The 23,726-nt window shown below is 38.5% G+C and overlaps 1 protein-coding gene across 2 annotated transcripts in view; it reads left to right on the forward strand.

Moving 5' to 3' along the window:
• The window catches only part of LRFN2 (leucine rich repeat and fibronectin type III domain containing 2), a 145,943-nt gene extending 125,151 nt beyond the window's left edge, over positions 1–20,792 (forward strand). For both annotated transcript variants that reach the window (XM_026034046.1, XM_026034045.1), the window contains one exon: positions 19,806–20,792. In XM_026034046.1, coding sequence (XP_025889831.1) covers positions 19,806–20,724 — 919 coding nt within the window. In that variant the 3' untranslated portion in view covers positions 20,725–20,792. The remainder of the gene's footprint in view (positions 1–19,805) is intronic.
• The last annotated feature ends 2,934 nt before the right edge of the window (positions 20,793–23,726 follow it).

A 23,726-nucleotide genomic window follows, 5' to 3' on the forward strand; every position in this document is an offset into this window, starting at 1 on the left:
TAAAATAAGTAAAAAAAAAATTCATACTCTTTGGTCTCCTAGTCACAGCAATAGTGTGCAACATCTGTCTAGAACACCCTCCAGCCACCTGCCTCTGCAGAAGCTATGAAGAAGCAAATAATATATCAACTCCGTTTTATTTTCTACTCCTATTAGAATGGAACAAACCCTGGAATATCTGTCCCATGGGAAATTCCAATATTGCAACATCTGTTTCTGTCAAGAATCAGGCTGAACAGTCTCCATAACAGTTGTTTTGTTTGCTTATGGAAAGAAAACTTTAAAAAGAATTCATTTGGAAACATAGAAGTGTAGCTATCAATCTCTTTGTGGGTATTAGAGCCCCGGGAGTGATAGCTGTATCCGCACCACACATCATGCCCCCAGGGCAGTTGTTGTCCTTCTGGAAGCAGAACTTCCTAAGTTTGTTATGCTCAACTTTGCGCTCTCCCCTGACCACAAGACCATTCCTCCCCACCATATTCTGTCTCCTTTTAGTGCTTGTAGTGGAGAGGCACTGGTACCATGATAGCAAGAGCTTGTACAAGGTACATGTGCTTGGGGAGCACAGTGAGAACTGGAGCTTGTGAGGGCATGAAAAGGAGCAGAGGGTGTGCAGAAGCAGAGTAAGGTCCAAACCCATGGCATCCATCACAAGTGCCAGGGGGAGAAAGACGGGTGTGAAGTCCCACAGGTTCGTTTTCATTCTTCCTAACAGAAGATAAGAAGAACTTGGATCTAGCAGGAATCCCTATTTTAGTACTCAGAATATGTTTCGCTTGAGGTATTTAACCAACTTTACTCTTAGAATACTGCGGGGTTTTTTAGGTGTATCTAATGCTAGTTCTCCTAAGAGCTTCGGAAGAACAACAGACTGATGTAAAACACTTGTGCCCTTTGCACAAGCTAGCTGAGCGGCCAGATGATTTGGTGTGAGTAATGAATCCCTCTGCTGGACAGAAACCGAACAGCTCTGCCTGGAGCCCTAGTGCTGCGCTGCACACAGCTCAGGGAGCCGGGGATCTCCTGCTGCAATTCCTGCCCCRGAAGCTCTCTACACTTTTCAGTCACTCTCTGACGCTTGCAATAAATTCCACAGTCGTCCCATCCCAGCTGTGGCCTTCCTGCTAAGTTTTGCACAGAGATGAAAAGCAAAGCSACGTCTGTTTGAGATGCTTGGCTCGATTTTGAGTGCACAGTGTGTTGTGCTTTACCTCTGTAGTCCCTGCTACATAACTAATTGGGGACATGCATGCTGTTCATTTAGGGCACTGTCTGTTAGGTGTTGGCTTAATAACAGTTCAAAAAGGCACAGAGCTGCACAACATATAGCCAAAGGGAGAGGAGTGAAGATGGAAAATACAATATGAAAAGGGTCGTATCTGTGACTACAAAGAAAGGGTGCGTGAAGGCAGAGGGAGCAGCCTACGAACTAGAAATAAAAATTCTTCATTCTCTCCTTTCCCCTTCCCACATACAAGCTGAATATAACTTTGAATAATGCAAGACCTATTCTTCTGCATTTCATTTCCCCATGGATTTTAGCTACATATCAATGGGCTAGATAAAGCCACAAACCAACTCTTTTTTTATAGTAGTATCTCCTTTTTCCACTGGTTCTTTAATGGGTTTTATGAGGAGATTGAGATGTCATCAGTTTGCTTGCTATTCAACATAATCAGGTTGGAAGTTTTGTGGGCTTTCTGCTAATTAGTTTAATAATGCAAAGTATGACTTTTGACATGTGTGTATTAAATGAGTCATTTGGGATCATATTTTAGGATCTGACTGGCAAGATTATCCTTGCTTTCCCTTCTGACCTCAGTATTTCCAGATGCCCTTCCTGCCATTATTTTATTTAACACAGGCAGACTAATACATWCTCAGGACATGGTTTGTCAGTCTGCATGGAATGGCCCTGGTGTATCTGTCATCTGCATAATGATAAATACAGCTGAGATAACCAAAAAGGGGAAGGAACTTGCCATGAGGACCTACGGATGAAAAATGCAGTATTACTTTCAAGGATGGATTAACTAACAGTTCTCTAAGAATTCAGTATTGGTTCTGCTCCAGCACTGGAATAACATAAGGTGCTTTCACTTGCTGTAGAGCAGGCCAAGAATAGAAGCGGAACAGCCTTTTTCAGTAGTTTCCAGTCATGTTTTACATCCTCGGAAGCTATGGAGATTTCACTGACATTCGGTTAGATTTAGATAAGCACCAAAATGTTGAGGAAAGTACTCAAAGCAGTATTCAAGCTTTTCTTAATTAGGCCATTGCTAAGTTAGACCATAGATAAAAATTCCTATAATTTAACTTTTTACAAGTTTTCAGTTAAAAAAAAATAGTATAAAGAAAAACATGTTTATATATTGGATAGTTGAAAAAGTTAAATTGTTTGTTTCTTGAATCCATGAGCACTTTTTAAAAGCAAAATTAGCAAATAAAGTTTCTTAGTTTTGATTAAAATGTTTGTGTAAATCAACACTGTTTGCAGCTGACAGTCCACACAGACTGACTACATTGTTCCCCGGGAGAGGTTCATCATCACCTCCTTCAGCATMTAATTCAGACTGTGACTGCAGAGTCAGTTTAGACTGACCTGAGACTACCTTGTTGCGGGGACACTGCTCTTYCTCCTCTCACCCCTACCTCTCAGCACCAGTGAATTTTGAGCTTTGGCCAGCTGGGAAGAAGGACCTGTCAGTGGCTGAGTGAGAAAGCCAGTCTRTCATCAGTTTCATCCTCAAGAGGTGCAGGGGACAAATGCCTCCAAGGATGGAGCCTGAACAAGGGCATCATTCAAGTTGCTACTTCTCCTTTTGCAGGGCCCTGTCCATTTGCTGCCCACACAGAAGACAGAGACCATGCAGACCCTTCTGCCTCTTCCCTGCTAGTATGTTTATGWCATGTTGCCTGCAATAAATACTCTGTAACTGGAGCATAGTGGCCATTTATAGATAATGCATTAGACCACTTTCTCTCTCTGATACATGAGTTTGTTCTACAGAGCTATCAGAAATAAAAACTTTCCRTGGCTAAAGTCAGCAGATATAACTCTGAGTGATGCGGCTGATACACTGTTCCTGCAGGCAGTGCTTTTAAATGCTAGTTGGTGATATTTTTATATGGATGCTTTGGAGAGAAGGCCCATGCTTCAGGATGTATTTCCCAGCAAAATCACAAATGCATTTGMTGTGGCAGATGCAGGTACTTTGGACAATACCTGATGTCCACCTGTCTGACTTCGCCTTCCTGAAAAGCGAACAATAGCAAACAGAGTGTGAAAAGTGTAACCACTGCCTTAAATTACCTCTCCAATTTTTCTCTTTGATCATCTGTTTTTCTCCCTCTTCTCTTACATGCACATATATAATCTGAAAGCTATAGCCTGGCTGGTGAAGAAACTCCTAGAAAGATGGCAATACTTTGGTGGCTGGGGAGGATTTATGGGTTTATCTGTTCTGGGGAAGTTCCATCATTCTCAAATACTGAAGCTTTGAGTGAGTTATGGCTCTGGGGAGAATGAAATACATCTATTAATCACTGACAGCTATGGGATGTCCTTTCCTCACAAGGCAGCGTGTGCTATTGTCAGTAGATCACAGAAACGCTGTTGACCTTGAATAGAGAAAAGTAAAGCGTAAAGGTCATCTTTATTTTATCTAAGCAGCAAAAGCTTTGAGAAAAGCTTATCATGAAAGTATTAAAATCTAGCGCACAAAACCCTTGGGCTGGGTGATACTGTCTTCCCTCCACAGACTTGGGGATAATGATCAAAATGATGATAGGAACACCTTAGAACTGAATGGAAACTTCTTAACTATCATGCTAAATATAAAGACAGACTTTTATGTTGTTCTGTGTTTATGTAGTCCTGTGGCCCTCTGCTGAAACTTCTAAACATTATTTCAGTATATCTCTTAATATAAGCAATGCACAGAAGTACGTCACAGCCACAGGTACATTTTAGGTGATTGGCTACAGAATAAATGACCTATGACTGGGCATGCCAGAACTTCCTCTTCACTTTCCTTTTATACATTTAATGACTAATTTTCTACTTTAACTGGTGCATCCCCCTCAGTTTCAACCACTTGCCTTCTTTTTCGGTCCCTCAAATAATCTCTGAATATTCTTCCTTCTGTTCACTTTGACCTGGTACAGATTGTTTGTGTCCACATGAGCTTTCTCAAGCCTGTCCCCTGTTTTCTGGGCTTCTGAAGGGTATTTAGCTACCGATGTTGGCTGTTAAAAGGCCATACATCACCTATGACATTATGCCAAATTGCAGCAAAACCCGGCCTATCTTCAGCAATTATGCACATTCATACCACCCTCTGACCCTCTGACTGTCCAACCCACACTCACACACACGCATTTTTAGCTTTGTCACCATGTCTCAACATCCATTGTTAGATATTAGTCTGGCTTTATATGTTCGTRCATAAATTAGTCATTATGTTTCTCAGCCTGGTGCAAAAAACTATACATTCAATTTGGAAATACGTTGCAAACTTATGACCTTGCCATATTAACCAATATCACAGATGAGGCTACTAATCTCCTGAGGAATCCTTAAGATATATGTCTTTTTAAAACAATGTGCTCAGTGGAAGAATTCCTACGTAAAACTTCTAAGTCCATGCTGGATGATACAAAATGTCAGACTAGATGTGCACAACCATCCACACTCTCTTAACATTTGTGAGGCAGCCACCTACAAAGGCAAAAATGTAAAAGCAGTCAAACTGCTAATCAAATCTTCAAATAAAGTCAGTAGGTTCAGTTAAACCGAACATCTCGGTATACAACACGACTACAGCAGTATATATTAAAATTGCAATTGCTTTACCTTTTGTGAATATGAATAACTATTTCTTTAAATGACAGTTATGTCATTTAAAGTCATATGCTGTCATAAGCTGAATGGATCTGCTTAGACCTTATCAAAAATAAGTATTACATGTCCTTGCCTTCCTTGACAACTAGGCAGACTCTTTGTAATTGACACCATTGAAGGCTGTCAAACTTTCAGTCAGTGMGTGTCTTTAAGTACCAACCCTCTCTTAAACTCTGAAAGTAATGAATTAATGAAAACATGAGGCACTTTTCAAAGACTGCTGGTAATATCCTACCAAACTGAGCAGTTTCTATTGGGAACAGAAAGCRCTTGGCAGGATCAAAATACATATATATTGTTGTTTATTCACTGGGATAAGTTAGGCCTTACCACATACCTTACTTAGGCCTTACCTAGCCTGTTCCTCTGATAATTTTTCAGTGGATTTCATCTTAGCGAGATGCAACTTGTATGTTATATTTCTACTTGCATGTAAATTGAGAAGAATGAATTATGAATCAGAGTTACAGCTCTGGGCTGCCACTGAGAGGGAAAATCATGAAAACTGCACTTTCTTTCTTGGAGGTGTTCTTTGCCAGCCAGTGTCTTGGATGGTTGTATCCAGGTATCTTTTGAGAACTGGAGACGCATCTCTCTGCTTTCAGCCTTCCCCCCGTGCCATTAGTCACTGTGGAAGGGGCTTGTTTTAGACCTGTCTTTTTAGGTGTGTTGTTGTCTGGGATGGTTAGTGGTCACAAGAGTCATTCGTCAGTGTCTTCCTCTTTGCAGCTTCTGCTGGTGTTATTGATATATCAGTGTCAAGGTCTCAAGTACTGCAGTGCCATCAGGGCTKCAACTGAAAGACTGCAGTATCAGATTTCTCTTAAAAAATATCCACAGACTCACTCCAGTGGCATAGATTTGGTCAGATTTAATAAGCATAAGCATAGCTTGTTAGCATAGCATAGATACTATATCATCTTATATCATCCTGAGTCATCCCGTATCAAAAGCAAGTTTTTCTTTCTCCCTTCCTGAAAAAGGATGCACACTTGGTATCATCAACCTTGGATTTTCCGCTTGCGTAGGGGCTTCATGTATCAGTCACGTTTGCCAGCTAAAACTCCTTTTTGCCATGCCATAGTTAACTGTTGTGTGAGCAACAGTAGTAGTAGCCATTGCTGTAGCAAGCCTTACACCTGTGTTATCCAATGCACAGAAGCAACCTGTCAGCCAAATTCACTTATTTGCCTYGTATCCAAGAAGAGAGCCTGGTGATCCCTCAATTTAGAGTAACTGTTTCTTGATTTTTATAAAAGGTTTCTATTAGAGATTTTTCTATCTGTTTAATTTTGGATATTGATTACAGTGTTTTGAGGTCCTTTAAGTATTTGCATAAAACTAATCTGAATTCCTATGACATTATGATCCTTTCTTTTTTTTTTTTTTTTTTTTCATCATCAAGGGCTCCCAGACAATATTAATAGATTCTAGAAGAAAACAAATCTTACAATCTTACAATTAGAAAAGCATGTTCTGGCTGGGAGCAAGCATCATACCACATGTTATGTCTCAAGCTGAGAATAACAGAAATTCATAATTTTGAAGATCTCCACTGCAAGTGATTACAAGTTGCTCTTTTCGAGACACATATTTTCAGCATCGTTTCACCAGCTGCTTTAGTATCTGAAAATCTCATGCTAATTGGAAATGACTCTGGATCTGGGCTGAAGAATATGGGAACGGAAAATAATTTTTGTATATTTGTTTTAGCAACTAATCTCTGGCAACAGCATGGATTTTAGCTTACTGAGCAATATGTAAAAGGTTGCTTGTGATGGGAGTGGGCTTTCTTTCCTCTCTCGAGGAACTATGAACATGTTGGAACACAATAGAAAATTTTGAACAACATTTTGAGAAAGAAAAATCGGTGTGATTTGTTAGAATTCTGTGGTGGAGGCTGTGTGATAAGGGATCCATATGGATATACTCCTACAAGATTACCCTTTTCGTAGGCTGTACCATATGTTCAGGAGCAGCAGTTGCACTTCATGCTGGAGGAAGAGTGGACTGATTCACTTCTTTCAGACCAACTTAAAAAAAGTTGCACATATCGGTGGACTCAGGAATCTGTGCATGAATGTTCTGGGGCTCTTCAGAGAATATAATGTACAGAATCTATAATGGCTAGACAAGCACAGAGTGTATATAGGAAAAAAAACCAAGAGCTGGATGAGTTGATGTCCTGTGGTGGATTCACTGTATGTTTACACCATGAGGCTAGAGGTTACACTTGTGGCTGATACAACCTTTCTGTCCCTTCACCTTTTATGTTCACAGCAGAAAGTTGCCAGCATGGTCATTAAAAAGCAACTAATTTTCTGAAACATGGTTATGGAGTTTAGTCATGACAGAATAAATTATTTTCTATTGCTGAGGTGCTAAAACCAATTAAGCACCCTTTAATATTTCACTGAATTTTAATCACTGTGAGTCAGAATTACATCTTCATTAGGTGCATAGTTACATGAATTTAGAACTAGACTCTATCTTTGGCTTGTGCCTTATAGTTAAGCTAATGTAGAAGAGAGAAACACATTGTGGGGAATCATTTAGCTTAGTTTGTAGTTTCTTTTGGCTGAGATAAGTTCATCATAATACACCCACAAGACACATCAGATAGTAACTTCTCTGARTTGTGTAAAAGATAGTGGCTAATAGAAGTTTTATGCAGTGTTTGAGCTGTCTCCATTTCATCGCTGAAAGTGATCCTTTCCTGCCACCAAACMATTGTTTTCAGTGTCACAACAGGGCTAATATTTACAAAGTCAATTGTAAATCAAGTCAAATCTAGGGAAGAAGATTCTTATTCAGTGTAAGGAGAAAGTAGATTTACACACCTGCAAATATGATATGCACATGTCCAGCAAAGGACYGTACCCTAAATTCCACAAAGAATCATAATCCTAAAACAAATAAAAAGACTTAGATGTGCTTGTTCATACAATTTTTCTCATTGTACAATTTGCCTGTGGGAGGCATCAAGAATAGAACAGATATGCACCTCTGAGAACCGGGCAAAGTCATCATCAAAGGCCGAACCAAAGCAGACTTGGTAGTAGTAGAGAGAGCTCTTATCTTCCCATTCCAAATAAAACTTCCCATTCCAAATAAAACTTCCTGTTCTTCTTCCTTTGCTGCATTTTTTTGGGGAAAATAGGAGTATTCTCCAAAAGACAACTTGGAACAGGCCATATTCTCCAGCCTTGATTAGAGGGCACTGTTCAGCGTTTTTACCTACCTACTGTCATTTCTTCTGACAGTGACTTTTCATTTTACTTTGTCATTTTGATGAAACAGAGAAACAAGAAAGGACTAATTTGGCTTAAAAAAACCCAGAACTCCCCACCTTCCAAAGCTGGAAGACTTCCTGATCAAGAAGAGGAAAGGTCATTTCACCAGTCACTGTGAAAGGTTCTACCTGAAGTTTAACCTTCATTTAAGCAAAAAGACAGATACTGCTTTACTTGAGTCCAGCTACAGACTAAGGGTAGTTCTTAGCCAGGCTCTGTATGTCATATGCATAGCACAGTGTTGGAGTGACCTAGAAAGAGGACTCATGATTTAGAAAAGAGAACTCAGAGCCAAGTAGCTATGTATCCAGTGGTGCAGAGGCAATTTTAGGGCTTTTCCCTATGCAGTCCAGGGAAGCCAAAAACAATATTACTGTATGGAGCAATCCCTTCATAGGACTCCACARGAGAATACTGCCTAACTTGGTCCTTTGCTGATGTAATCTCAGCTGCACTCCCATAATTCCGGTATGCCTATTATGGAGAAAATATGAGAAGATGCTTTAGTAAGGGTGACAAAAGTTCTTTCCTCCTTGATTGAAGATTGTAAAGAACCACTTTAGCCCTGGCAGTGGTTAAGGAGAGACGTACTTAACCTTCCTTTGCAGGATTATGTTGGCTATTAGAAATGATAAGTAAAAAGCCCTTATTGATAGCACTAATGACAAATATATGTACAGGAAATGAGAGTCACGATATTAGTAGACCTTTAAGTGCAGTGCTGACTGTGTTTTCAAAAAGCTGAGTTCTTAATTCTCTATAGAATGATGTTTTCTCGGAGTRCTTTTCCCTTGCTTTCTAGGAATAGTATAACCTGGCTTTATATTTTTTAGTTTTTTTAAGGAGATCACACCTAGGTTTTGATGCTGCTACAAATCAAGGTTCAGTCCATCCATTTTTCCAGTAAATATCAATGAACATTTGACAAATTTCTGTGACGGCTCATTTTGACAGGATGAGGACACCATTTCCTTCTCTTACAGGAGAGTAGACAAAAAAAAAAAAAAAAAAAAAAAAAAAAAAAGTCTGTATTCTGCAACTGGGCAAAAGCTATGGGTTTAGTAACATTGTGTATTTGATGTGCATTCTATTCTATACTCTCTTTTTAATTCTCAGTGTTATTTTTTCCATGTCCTTCTTATGTTATCTGCAGTTACAGCAGGAARGCCCAGAGAAGATTTTGCAGAGTGAGGAAGAGATAGTTTTGCAGCCTTTTTACTTGAAACTTTGCAGAACAGAGCAGTCTACCAGTCTTTTCCTTCATTGCTCACTGCTTTGAAGGTTTTCAAACAAAGATAAAAAAGATCCACTCTTTCACTCCTCTTTCAGTAGAGCAAGGAGTTCTTACATGTTTAATATTTCTTCAAAGAAATTGCTCAAAACTGTTCTCCATTATCTGTAATGACTTCAAAAGGATGCCTATAATTCACAGAAGTTTCTTTGACTTTCATTCTACTGATAGACAAAGAAATATCTGTGATTGCAAGTACTTTAGGCATGATAAATAAAAATCAGCCATGATAAATAAGTAATAGACGTATCATATATGGATGTAGGGATAATGACCGATTGATGGCATGCCTAGCATGAATTCTGGTTTGTTTTCGTGCAAAAACTCATTAACTTGCTGGTGAGTTCTGCATTGTCTGAGTCCATTTGATCCTAAAATCATATTCAGCATAACTGGTAACATAAGCTCTAAATCTCATGGGAAAATCTTATGACCTAGGCAAAACCTTATTAAATTGGAGAGGTTAAAACACAATTTAATCTCTTCTTAATGTCATATCATCAAAACCATATGGGTCAATTGTGATTCTCTGAAATTACGGTGAGAAATAAAGCTTGAGTAACCTTTAATTAGTAGATTTATCTTTTAATATACTCCCTTTTTGAAAAGTATACAATTCCACTCCAGCTGTTTCTGCTTTCTTTTAGTGAGAAGAAACACAAGGATGGCCAAATATTGGCGGCTATGCTTCCTTCCTTCCTTCCTTCCTTTTCATTTCACTTCTGGAACCTGCTGCCTGGTATTCTAGATTGCTTTTGTCAGTTTGTAGATCATTTGTAGCTTGTAAAGAATGCTAGTGGAGTACTTTCTAGTACACTTTGTTCATGTACTAGAAACCTGTGACACTTGTCTTAGACCCTTCAGGAGAGAATCCAGGCCAGAATCACGGAACTGCAGAATCACAAAGTAGCTGGGATTGACAGGGATATCTGGAGATCATCTTGTTCCAAATGGAGAGGGGTTCCCTCTGTTCAAGTAGGATCAACCAATGTAGGTTGCCTAGGACCATGTCCATTTTGGAATATCTCTATGGATGGAGGGTCCACAATCAGTGTTCAGTGTTCAACTATCATCATTTGATCATATGAAGAAGTGTTTTCTTGTGTTCACCTGGAATATCTGGTACTGGTGCATGGTACAGGACTTAGCAACTCCATGTGTTGAGTTTCATCAGATTTCTCTCTCCCCATTTCATCAGCCTGTTGAAGTCCTTCCAGAAAGAATATCATGCTGTTATTGGAATGTACCACTGACTTCTTTTCTTACTCCTGAGGTCATTATAAACAAAAGTCTGTTTTCTAACTTTGATGGATTTTAGCTTCCTATTCAGCAATGTGTTTGTCACTCCTTACAGAATATCCTTGCAGTCCAGACTCGACTTTGAAGGAAACAGGGTGTCTCTGGTTGCAGAGAAATGCCTTTATCTAAATCTAGCATCAGGAACTGAAAGTAGGTAGCCATGTTCTAGTCTCTTGCAGAAAATTCCTAAATTCTATATCTTCATGTCTTTCTAACCTGTCTAATCCTCTTAACCTCCCTTTTCTTTTGCTTTCCTGTAATAGCTAGAATTAACTCAATGTCAACCCTCTCCTTCAGGAAGTGTCTTTATTACATATTTATGTTTCTCCCCCATACCTCTGCCCCTTCCAAGGGACAATGCTTTTGACATTTTCTGATTCTTACACCCTATGTTCTCATTCTTCAAGTGAAAAGATATTCTTATCCAAATGTTATTGTAAAAGTCACTCTGATACATCTTAGTTCTTCTTATCTTGTCCATCACTGTACATATTTTCAGGAGGTTGTTTGTTTGTTTGTTTGCAAGACATTTTCTTCTTCTGACTCAAACAAAAAGCTTGATGGTAGGTTATTTAAACTGTCCATAATTTTTCAGTAAGTTTTTCTAATTCACAAGAAGTAAGCAAATCATTTTACATGGCAAAAGATGCTTCTAATGTTTTCTGTTTCATTTTTCCTCAGACCTCTTCTTGCTTGTCAACCTTGCTGTGCTGGTAAAAATCCCTTCAAATAAGTCCCTTTTCATGTCTCTAAATTGTGAATTTGTTCTTCTCTTACTATATATATATACTCTGACAGAATCTTGATGAAATGAAATTTCTTTGGCTCATTTTTGAAGAACTGGCAAATGCAGTTCTCAGCCTCTCAAGTGACATTAAAGCTTTTTTTTTTCATCTTGCGCGTGAGAGAAGGTTTCAGGATTCTGGGAGATTCCTGGTCTCTTCAGTTTATTCACAAGTTATGTTTCTGAAGTGTTAGCAAGGTCTGAGAGAACTTTGGTGGAATGCTTACATGCAACATGATTAAACTATATAATAAAATATAGATTGAATCTTAAACAGATGTTAAGATATATTTGTATATAAGCCAAAATATCAGTTTATGCACAAAGAAAAAAAAAAAAAACATGGGTGAGAATTCTGATTCATTCTATAAAAATCTTTCTGCTATTTGGTAGAGTTAAAATGATCTTGTTAGCTTTCCATTTAGCTGCACCATGCTTCTCCAAGCAGTACAAAAAGACTTTGTGACGGAGTACTCTTGTGAAAAAGGCAGGTCAATAGCTATCAACCAGTATGGGATTCTGGTCATCTCCTCTTGATTCTGTCGTTATCATTTGCACAGATTTCACTGCCTCGAAGTAGGAGGACATCTCTAATTATAACATGCAAGAAGTCAGTTTGTGGCTGACTGTCACAGCTAGGTTCTGCTGGAAAAKAGCAGAAATATTTCTGCAAATGAATTTTCTTTGAGCTCTTATTTTTTCTCATTATTTATAATGTTGTTTCCTTTCTAGGCATCTCTGCTACATGCTGGTATGGTTGGTGACCTTTTCTGGTGTAACTGTTCAGCTCTACATTAAAAAAAAAAAAAAAAAAAAAAAAACAGTTGAGTCAAGGAGAGAGAAAATAAGCATGACACTTCAGCCAAGCAGATGGGCTATCTGTCTGTAAAACCCCAGGAATGGAGTGTCCCTGGTCTCACAAACTGTTCAAAGACTTGAACACACCTTTTATGCATAATGTTTAGCTGTTCTCATCATTGGAAATTGTGTTGCATTGTGTTATTGTGATTATCAGTAAAACAGACTACTGATTTTAGGTATATTTTTGATTAATCTCAGATTTACATTTTTTTTCCAAAAACATTACTGTGAATTACAATAGCTCCCTGACTGTACATAAATATGGTGCAGAGTGAATTTATTAGTATGGCTATGCATTGTTCTCCAGTTTCATATTTATTAACAGGAATACTGTGTGGGCTTTCATTTACACTGCTAATGAGCTTAAATATCTTTTAGTCGGACTTGATTTTTTTCTGTGGTTGTTAGTGTTCCAGATATGTCGAGGTGAAAGGTGTTCTATGTGCAGTTGAATAGCTTTGGTTGATTGAATGTAGTTTATCTTCTGTGCTGCCAGATGTTCTTGTATTATGCCTGAATTCCCTTAAGAGATAAAAGTTAATGATCAGGGCACTAAATGCCTGCCACTGTCATGTCCATGTCAAAGAAGTGATAGCATAGAGCTAGGAACTTGAAAGTTTGTACTGTCATATCAATGCTAACCAAAATGAGGTTGCCTCCATGCAGTAGCTTGCACCTGGAGAGCTGAACTGAGCACCTTCTCTGATGCAGGGCATCACAGGGTGGATTTCATGGTCTTCATTCACCCTGAAGTGCCTCACCTGCCCTGCAGTCTTGATGGCTTGTGGGTCCCTACTGTAGGAATCTGGACTGGAGTAATAAGGAGAGGAAAGTTTCCTCTTGTGAGGAATTGTGAGGAATTGTGAGGAACACATACAGCAGTGTGTAATGGGGAAGAGCAACTTGGGCTACACTACCTCTTTCTTAGGCTCATGCAATAATGTGGAGCCTATGCTTTGTTCTGTAGCCTGTTGCATGGCTCTAGTGCATCCCTTGTGGGCACCATTCAGAAGTCTAATAGATCTCACCAGAAATTTATATTCTATGAGGTAGTTTTTCAATACTGTTATTTTATTTTCTTTCCCCTGTAGCTTGATAGATATAGCTAGATATATTCATATCAGTAACTCTCTATTACACCAATTCATGGGAGATATATTAATTACTTTTGACTCTATCTTCTCCCCACCACCTTACTTTTCTAAATGATCAGAAAAGAGCATTAACAAATTAGGAGATAATAATAAAACATCTTTTGTGTTGCATTTGACAAGACAGATTCTCTGAAGAGCAGCTGGATGCATGAGTCATGAGGACACAAGATTCAGAAAAGCAAAAGGGGATTTGAGCTTAGTTAGTAAAGGTTTCATCAAAAGGCAAAATCATGATTGTATGTCATAAAGAAAACTCAATTATTAAAATTAAAAAATGCAAGAAAAAAAACAAATTTAACAAATATGGGAAAATATAAATGTTGGGTTGGGATTGTGTTTACTGAGCTAGCCTGGTGCCCTCCCAGTATTATCTGACATTTCCTTATGTTTGCATGACTGACAAAGTAATCATGCCATGTTGCTAGTACTGAAAGATATGTCTTTCCTAGGACACCAGAAGTAGTCAGATACCAGTGCCCTCTTTTCCAGGGGCAGGTCACAGTAGGTTTCTGCCATTTTTAGATTCTCAGATTCAGAAGTCTTGAATCAGGAAACAATTATGAGTTTTCACATGTCACATGTTTGTTTCTTAATTCTTCTCTTAATTTTCATGTTTTTTTCTTTTTTTTTTCACTTTTAAGGATCATAAATTAATCTTCAATGTTGATTTGCTTTATTTTTAATAACACTTGACCCTTGATTTTCATTCTGTGACTCCAAGATCTGGGACTTTCTGGAAAAAAAAAAAAAAACACACTATACATCATAAAACATTAAGTTAATCAAGGAAATCATAACAGCTGGCATCACTGAAGAATGCGAACTGTACAGTCCTAATATATCAATTTGTTGCTTTTGCTCCTGGGTAATACATCACGTGTGACATTTTCAGTGCAATTTAGATCCTTCCAGTCTAGAAAAAGTGCGATCCTTTTTTGCTCTTTTCTTCAGCCTTCTCCATCTCTTTCTGCCATCTAAACTCTTCCTACTGCTGTAATTCACATCACTGTCTTTCTGATTGTCTCATTTTCTGCTCAAAGATCTTCCCCTGAATTTGATTGCACTCATCCCTGTATCGAACCATTTCTATGATCTTGGTCACCATTTAGTGACCTACTGATCTACTTGCATTATTTTGATGGTAGCCATGTGCCCGTGTCCTTGCCTGATAGTGCCCTGCCAGGGGCTGCTTTGAGCCTTTTTGGCTTTCTCTTGTTATCTGATGCTGTGGCACTGCCAGAGCTGCCGAATTACATCATGCTGTTTTTTACCTGCATCCTCACTCATGTCAGCTTGAAATTCCTTCTTTCCTTAGCTGTTCTCCTTGAAATAACACCTCATTATTATCACTATTTTTAGAGGAAAGATCTGTATGTCACTAAGTTACATCTGTTGGGATTTGAATGTCTTTTATGTGCCTTTTTTTTTTTTTTTTTTTTTTTTCTGGCAGCGAAGTCCATTGTCTGTTTTCCCAGTCTTTTTACTGACCTTTTAGCCAGTCACTGCCCAGGATGTCGCCTTTGATGCTTCCTCTCTCTCCTGTTCTCTACAATATCACTTTAATCCCACTAAGGCTGAAAGTGGGCACTCCACCTGAAAGGTGAATCCAGTCTCTACTAGACCTTTCTACAGTGCCTGCAAGGAGAAGTAGCTGGGATTATCAGTTTTTAGAATTATCTGTTGAGTTGAGAAAAAGGAAAGGAAAGGAAAGGAAAGGAAAGGAAAGGAAAGGAAAGGAAAGGAAAGGAAAGGAAAGGAAAGGAAAGGAAAGGAAAGGAAAGGAAAGGNGGAAAGGAAAGGAAAGGAAAGGAAAGGAAAGGAAAGGAAAGGAAAGGAAAGGAAAGGAAAGGAAAGGAAAGGAAAGGAAAGGAAAGGAAAGGAAAACATGAAAAAAATAGAGATTGAAGCTACTGATGAACTAAGTTAACATTTTTGATCTAAGATTTTCCCTGGAACATCAAAATTCATCAGATTCCAGTACTAAACTTTCTGGGATCATTTTTAATTCTGAGAGCGCTGACAGTAGTATTTTGCACTTATGTGAAAGCGATGGTGTGTTTCAGGTAATTTAAGATCAGGAAATTACAGTGAAAGAAGATCACAATTACAATGAAATTGATTTTATCACTGTAAGGGATATCTATGTAGGGATATTAGTATGCTAAATAACCAGAATATGATTTTCAGAGCCATAACTATTTCTCACCATCGTCCCACCTCCTGTTTCTTTTCCTCTCTGCATTACAAACATGTAGTGCATGGTAACAATGTTTAACACTAATACTGCAAATGCTTAACTTTGCATTGAGTGTACAGGCTACAGCTGCACTAGTAAGTTAATGACCAGAAACATTCACGTGCACCAGAATCCCATCATCTATAGAAACTTCATGAACAATTTGGGAAGAGAAGCTTAGACACAGCAAAACCATGCTCTATAAAATTGGAAATTTTTTACAGATACACACAATAAATTAGCATGACTTTCCGTTTGAAATGTTTTTCATTGTAAAAGAGAAATCATAGCAATATAGATAATGTATGGCCCTGGATAATGCTAAGAAGGGTCATGAGAGAAGCATCATAATCTAGTGGTTAAACATAAAACTRGATCTGGGATGATGCAAGTGCCTTTCCAGAGGAAATGCCTTGAAAGCTCCCAGTAAATTCTCTAATTAAAGCAGATGGTTTTGGGCAAAGACTAGATAGTATCATAGCCCTCATATAATGGAGGAAAGGAACAGAATTTCCTAGCCAATTAGTCTAATCTGTCTTTTCGCTAATTCATTAGTTTTGCATAACCACAGTATTAACTAGCAGTTCACTCTCACTAATCTTCAGTGTTACAAAGAAGAAAAGAACCCATTTGTGTATTATAGTCTAATCATGATATCTACTAATTTCCTTCCATATACTACAGACCTCTTTTGAAAGGAAATTGTTGGCATTATCCCCGTTCTATAAATGAGGAGATTTACAGTACAGCAAAATGATTTCTCAGTAACTGAGAATTGCTGATAAAGTAGAGCCTGAAATCAATGTAACTGATAAAATAGGGAATAAAATAGGGAATAAAGTCTCCTAAATTCTGAGCCCAGTTCTCTCTCTGCAAGCTTCAGTGAGTATTGGCATCTGGGATTATGACAACAACAATATTTTTTTCTCCTGCATTTTAAAGTCTTTTTTTTTTCATAATATCGCCACAAGCTGAAGTAAGTTGTTGCAAAATTGCTTTACGTATGTTACATAAGTTATAGCTTCAAGGACACAAAAAGGGCATTTTAATGGTAGAGGTAGAAAGTAGAGTTGAATTCAAGAAGAATGCTAAAACTATTCTTCCTTTTGTAAAATAAAAAAGATCTTAAACTCTTGCTTTGGTACTTTCAGAAAACAAGACACAAATCTATATATTGAAGGGAAAGTATTATCTGCAAAAGCCATGCAAACTGTGATCTCACCATCACAGCTCTTCATCACTTAAATTCTTACAGAATCGTCTGCTGCTGTTTCATTTCAGACACTTTTGCTATGCTCCAATCCTGAGCAGTAGCTCCCCTCCTCTTTCAATAAATGATGTCATTGTGCCTGTGAGAGAAGAGAGCTTAAACTTTTAATTTTTTTTTTCCCTAAACTAAAAAAGGTCAATTGTAGCATACACATGTTCATTTATTTCCTTCRAGGCAAGATTTTCAAAGAAGCCAGACTATGTTCTTTATGAATGGTTTTCCTTGATATATTTTGATCTTCAYGGATATGGTTCAGCAACTGTCTTAACTACCAGCAAAAGAAATCCAGCATCAGCATGGAGGAAATATGCTTGCTCTTCCTTTACCAAGGAAAATAAAAGAGAGACAGAAGATGGAAATTGCTATGTCATATGTATCTGGACTACAGTGAAGTCCAGAAGGAAGAGAATTAAGGTTCACAAGGCTTTTCAAATTTGTTGTTGTTCTAATTAGATTTCAAAACCCTTTTGTTGAGTGGATTGTCTATCTACATGTAGAATTAAGGTTGTCCTCTGCTCTTAAATGTCACTATTTATGCTTGAGTATTTGTTTTCTTTCCCATGAGTAATCTTATCCAGTGCTTACAGTTCTTATGCTCCTTAAACTGTGTACATTACAAGGTATCAGAGTAATCTCACATTAAAATTAAGCAAGTATTTCACTCATTAATTTCCTCACGCAGTTAGTCAGCCATTTCTTTTTTATTCCTACCTAAGGCTACTGTGTATCAGAAGTCCCTATTCCAGTTCTGTGACAAGAAGTAGCTCTGCAAGGTCACACACACTGCCCTGAAGAGCATATGGCCAATATCAAGCCCCTTGCTTCAAGATCCTGGTCCAATGCAATAGGTTTGATATGAGGGCTGTGGGAATTGTGAGCACAATGATATTCTGAGTTCAGAAGCTCTCAGCTTTCAAAAGCTGTTTGAAACAGACAAGAGGTTCTTGCTCCCTGAACCCATCTTTCTGTGCTTTACTCTTGGGGGAGCTGACCAGCCACAATTTTAAGGACCTTCTGTGTYTTCCTATCTCCTAGTATTGATTCCAAGTGGCAGAGTATGGTCCTCAGTGATTAATGGTGTTAAAGAACAGAGCATCTATGAAGAGAGTTATCTGTGATAGAGTAAACCAAAGATTGAAGTGGCATCTTGCATCTACCTGTGTTGGAGATAATCAAAGAGTCATCAATATCCCAGAGTGAAAATGTGTCTGCATTGATTTTAGATGCAGGGAATGTTAAGAGTTGTTATCCATCACAGCTGACTGGCAGTACGATTGGGAAGAGTGGGTTCAAGCTGGAAGAGAGTCACAAAATGCTCTTACAGTTTGGCAGCTTCATCAAAAAAAGACTATCTTTCCTAGAAACCTGTTTTTGAGATTAGTCACTTAACTCTTAGTTTGTTTGAACTTAGTGTTTACATCTATGCTTAGTTGTTCTTTACAATAACATTAATTTGAATATTTTACAAGCACATTTGATTTTTTTTTATAAAACCACCCAAAAATCTTTGTTGATAGATGTATATGCTGATTGATATGTTGATTGCTTTTTACATGTTGGTATTGCATCTGCATTCCATTATAATTAGTCTCAGTAGTATCACAGATGTAGCTGCCAGACTGAGTTTAGAAATTTCTGTTTCTGTTAAAGGTTAAGATGAGCTTTTATGGCTAGTATCAAAACTATTAACTTAGCCAAGAGTTAGGGCTGATCTTTGCATCAAGGCCATACTTTCAAAAATGCACTGGCCTCGCAGTGCTACTCCCACTGTTTACTAGGCCTGGAAATACTCTAAGCACTTACACTTCCTTGAAAGTCTGTGTGCAATCCATATTTGAAAAGAACAAGTTGCAAATAATTAAAGTTTTCAGTATTTACTGATACTTTCCAATATAAATTGGCTTGTGTTAAGCTGAACTGTTGTATTTCTATCTGCCCAAGATATATGTAAAGCTGTTTACTAGATAAACCCAGTTACCTGCTGCTTGCTTGGAGATAATATAGGGATCTCTCTGTTTGACTCGTGTGAAGTAAGAAAAACTATTCTGATAGTGCTATAGCTCTGTTTTTTGAGAGTTATCACCAAAATCCTAGTTATAACTGAGGAGAAATCTGCATTTCTAGGAGCCACTTTCCATAGTGGGGAGTAGGAGGATGAGGAAAGGAGCAGGGAAAGAGAGAGAGAGAGACGTGGCTGCTTGCCATGCATTTTCGTGGAATGTGCAGATTGGATGTAGCCTCTTGTCTTGACAAGGTAAGCAACCTGCCAATGTAACAAAGTAAATGTTCAGGCACCCATGAAGCAATGTCACAGCTGCCAGGTTCAGACTCAGCAAAGGCAAGGATCATTTGCATGCTCATAACTGCTTGTTGCAGGCAGGTATTTTTGTTCTGAATCATTTATTCAGGTTGAGGTGTATTTAAGTTCAAGATAGATGCAGGTGAGAAGAAAAAAAGATAACAAAATAGCTTTAGCTGCAGAATAGTTTCTTTTATTGCATATTAGAGAGGTGGTCCTGAGAACTTGTGCAGTGCTAAATGCTGGGATATTGAAGCAACAGACACTGGGTAGTTTGAATGCGTGTTTGAACTTCATAACTCCAACTCATCTCTGCCAGCACCCAGCACAGTAAACAAAACAATGTTCTTATGCCTGCCTTCCCCTTCATGTCAAGAGTAACTTATTTTATTCTATCTTTTTATTTTTAAAGGATGATTCCAGCTACAAACAAGGCCTTTGTGGTAAACAACCTTGTTTCTGGGACAGGATATGACCTCTGTGTCCTGGCAATGTGGGATGACACAGCCACGACCCTTACTGCCACCAACATTGTGGGATGTGCCCAGTTCTTCACCAAAGAAGACTACCCTCAGTGCCAGTCCATGCACAGCCACTTCCTTGGTGGGACCATGATTCTGATCATTGGAGGCATCATTGTGGCAACTTTATTGGTGTTCATCATTATACTCATGGTCCGCTACAAGGTCTGCAACAATTCCCAGGGGAAGATGTCCAATGTCAGCAACGTCTACTCACAAACAAATGGAGCACAACCAGTCCAGAATGGAGTTCTGCCTCAAGTCAACCCCAAAGTGGTGGTGAGAAATGAACTTATGGAGTTTAACTGTGAGTCTGTGCGGAGCAGTATCTCCTCTTCTTCCAGCTCCGTGAATAGCCGCGACTGTGATGACTATAGCCTCCATAGTGAAAAGGGCACATTGTCCAGTAAGTGGAGGCCCCCCTCCAGGTCAAAACACAATATTGACCGGCTAATGGGAGCTTTTGCCTCCCTGGAACTGAAATGTCAGAAAAAGGAGGACACGACAGACTCCAGAACTTCCGCGGTGGCCCGTCACTCGGACAAAGAGCCACTGCTGGGCCAAGCGGAGTCCAAATTTCGCAGCCTCCTCACGTTGCCTCTGGAGGGCAAAACTAAACGTAGCCATTCTTTTGACATGGGGGACTTTGCCACATCTCAGTGTTGCACCTACCCAAAAAAGATAACGAACATTTGGACAAAGAGGAGCCTCTCAGTGAACGGCATGCTTTTGCAGTATGATGACAATGACCTAATAGGGGCTAAAGGGACTTTCGGGAGCTCAGAGTGGGTAATGGAAAGCACAGTGTAAATACCAGTGTCTCCCTCTCTCACCTCACCTCACATGTGATAAAGCATGGTTTCCTGCAGGGCCATGTGTTTGGGAAGAGAGGGGTGGGAACGTTCTCAGTCATAATGGCCAAAAAGATAGGTAAATAAATAAATAAAAAGATAATGGAGATAAAGAGGAAGAAGGTCATGAAATGTGAATAGGCACGTATGGCACCTTTCATGTCTGGCCCCAACTAAACCATGCGTGAATGTTTCAAGGAATTTACTAGTTGTATTTAGCATTGCTTTCCAAAAGTTTCTCAGCCTCTTGGAGGACCGTCAGACAAGATTAAACAAGGAGGGTAAAATGGGTTTAACAGCACAAATTATGAAGGGTTTGGGTTTTTTTCCACCCTCTTCTTTTAACCTCAGAAATACATTTCTGTGGATACAAGACTGGTGCTAGGATGCCTCTGGCTGTTACTGAAGTGACATTCTCAAAAGAGCCGTCAGGGCATCCAGAGGGACAGATCAGAGCAAACATTCAGCTTAATATCGTGGTGTTAACAGTGACATCCAGGAAAATAACAACTCCTACTGTTCAGTGGGCGTTTGGTTGGAATTTGATGATTTTTTTGTGTTGTTTGCCTTGTTACTGGTTTGGGGTTGTTTCCCTACCCCACAGCAGAAAGTAKGTTTCCATGAGTTTTTATATTCTATTTTCAGTTTCTCACCAATTCCCTTGATGAAAAGAAGATATACAAAGATCAAAGTTCTGATGTACTGTATAACACACCTCCAATACCACTCCTTTGTATCCAGGGAAAAATGAAATCTAGGGGTTAATTAAATTAAATTTTAAAAGTCCTCTTTTTTTTTTCCATCTTCTTCATAGTCTCTGCTTGTCAATGCACAAGGCAGATTGCAGCAGCTCTTGATATCTGTGGGAGTTTAGCTATCAAAGATAGGAAAATAGTAATCAAGATTTCATATCTAAAAAGAAAAAGAGAAAACAAAAGTGGCTCCCCTGTACTCCCCACATTATGAATACCAATTGCTTCTGGCAAAGGTCATGCTGCCACTGTCTGTTCAACTGACAAAGACACAAGTAAAACACACAATTTCACACTATTGTGACAAGAGCTCTTTTGTACAGTCACCCAACAGGGCTTGACTGTATCAGAAGAATCACAGGAAATGAAGGTTTTGCCCTTATTCAGGGGACTGAATTCCCAATTAGCCAGGGAAATCAAGTTTAATTTGGATACTTCATGACATAGGGTCTCCCTTGTGTCCCTTGCATTACTGCCTGTGTACTTCTAAGCCTCAGTCCTCACCCTCACCAAGGTCCATGCTACCTAAGAACAGGTTGTCTCATTCCTTTTGGGGGAGCATTTCTGTAGTTTTGCAGATGCTCAAGCCCACCCAACTGATTTCATTGTCTTCAGTGATTTTAYTGTGATTTCCAGCATTCTGGTGGCTACTGCAACTGTCCTTATTTTATTTATTTATTTGTTGGTTCCCAACATTCAGCTGCTGGGAAACATTTTGAAATTGCACATTGTTCCTATGATTTTGTTAAAAATGTGGAGAAAGAGTGCAAGGCACAGAGAAAATAACACGTGAAAAACTGTATGTATATTTTTTTTTAAGGCTCAGAGATATATTGTGACATGGCTGTGTATTGATCTTGTATTCGTCACGTTTCCTACTTGGAGTTTTAGAAAATTACATCCCTGTGATCAGAATATTTTTTCCTTTATTTATTTATTTTATTTTTTTTTTGCTACAAAATGTACAGTAAAAACATCCTTGGGGAAAAGAAAAGTACCTGTTTTTCTTTATTTGCTATTCTGTGGTATGCTTTGAAATCTAAACAAGGAGCAGTAATTGCTTTAAAAAAATTACTGTGAAAAGGTATGTGCTTGCTTTCTCTTTCCCTCAAACTGGCATTGCATTTAGGATTTTAGACATACAGTAAGAATCAAAGAATACAACTCTCTTTGAAATGCGTGGGGGAAAAATTGCAAAAAAAAATCATATCTTTTCCTTTATAGCTATACTTATACAGATCTATGTCACTAATGCATTTTAACAGTGTTTTAAGCCCAGATCTTAAATTTACTGAAATAAGATGAAGCCTTTTTTTTTTTTTTTTTTAACTAAGTTTGTAGGTTTTTGGTTCAGAGCCAGCATTCATATATTCAGAAGAGTTTCAGGCAAACTTTATTTGCAATATCTTTGAAAGTCGCTGGTTTTCTCATGCTTTTCAGGAGAGATGACACATCTAGTGCCAGAATCTACATCATCCACCCGTCCAGATGGCAGCTTCTTCATTTTAACCATTAGTGATATATTTGTGTTGTACTGGAGACCCTTGAAGAAGTTCATGTAATCATTTGCTTTTACTTGCTATGCTGTGATGTTATCAGACTATTTTTCATAATGTTTCCACTTACCTTTGAACATGATAGCTGAATTGTTTTTAATTTAGCTGTTGAGTTCACTGTCAATATTAGCAGAATATCTAGCCAGAAATATTCAAAAGCAGAATACAGTGCCATCTTCTTTGTTTAAAAAGAAAACATCTCAAACAAGATTACACCTAAGTCAGCAGATGCTGATTTAAAATAAAAGGTTGTTGCCAAAGGACCCAGGTAGACATCGCTGTATTGAGCCAAACCCCTGCATCAACACTCTATTGCTAACACATGAAGGGTCATTTTCCAAATTCTCCTTCCTACTAACCCATACCCTGGCTTTAATCTGATGTAATTTTCATGTGCGTACCTCATTCAGCAGCGCTTTATTTAAATATTTTTGTATAGTGCTGCTGCATTGAATGGATTCTTCCCTGTTCCACTTCTGAGGGCAACTGCTTATCAGTAGCTGATAAATTAATATATAGATATTCACTCATGTAATAAATATTTTCACACACTCCTGAGGAGCTAAAATAGCTCAAATGCCCTAGTCCCCCCATCCCACAATCCTATGCTGAAAAATTTATGCAAGCCTCAAGAAACAGTGCTGTCATGTAAT

The sequence above is a fragment of the Nothoprocta perdicaria genome, unplaced genomic scaffold (genome assembly GCF_003342845.1).
Source record: "Nothoprocta perdicaria isolate Ctin4 unplaced genomic scaffold, notPer1 scaffold_139, whole genome shotgun sequence".
NCBI lineage: Eukaryota > Metazoa > Chordata > Aves > Tinamiformes > Tinamidae > Nothoprocta > Nothoprocta perdicaria.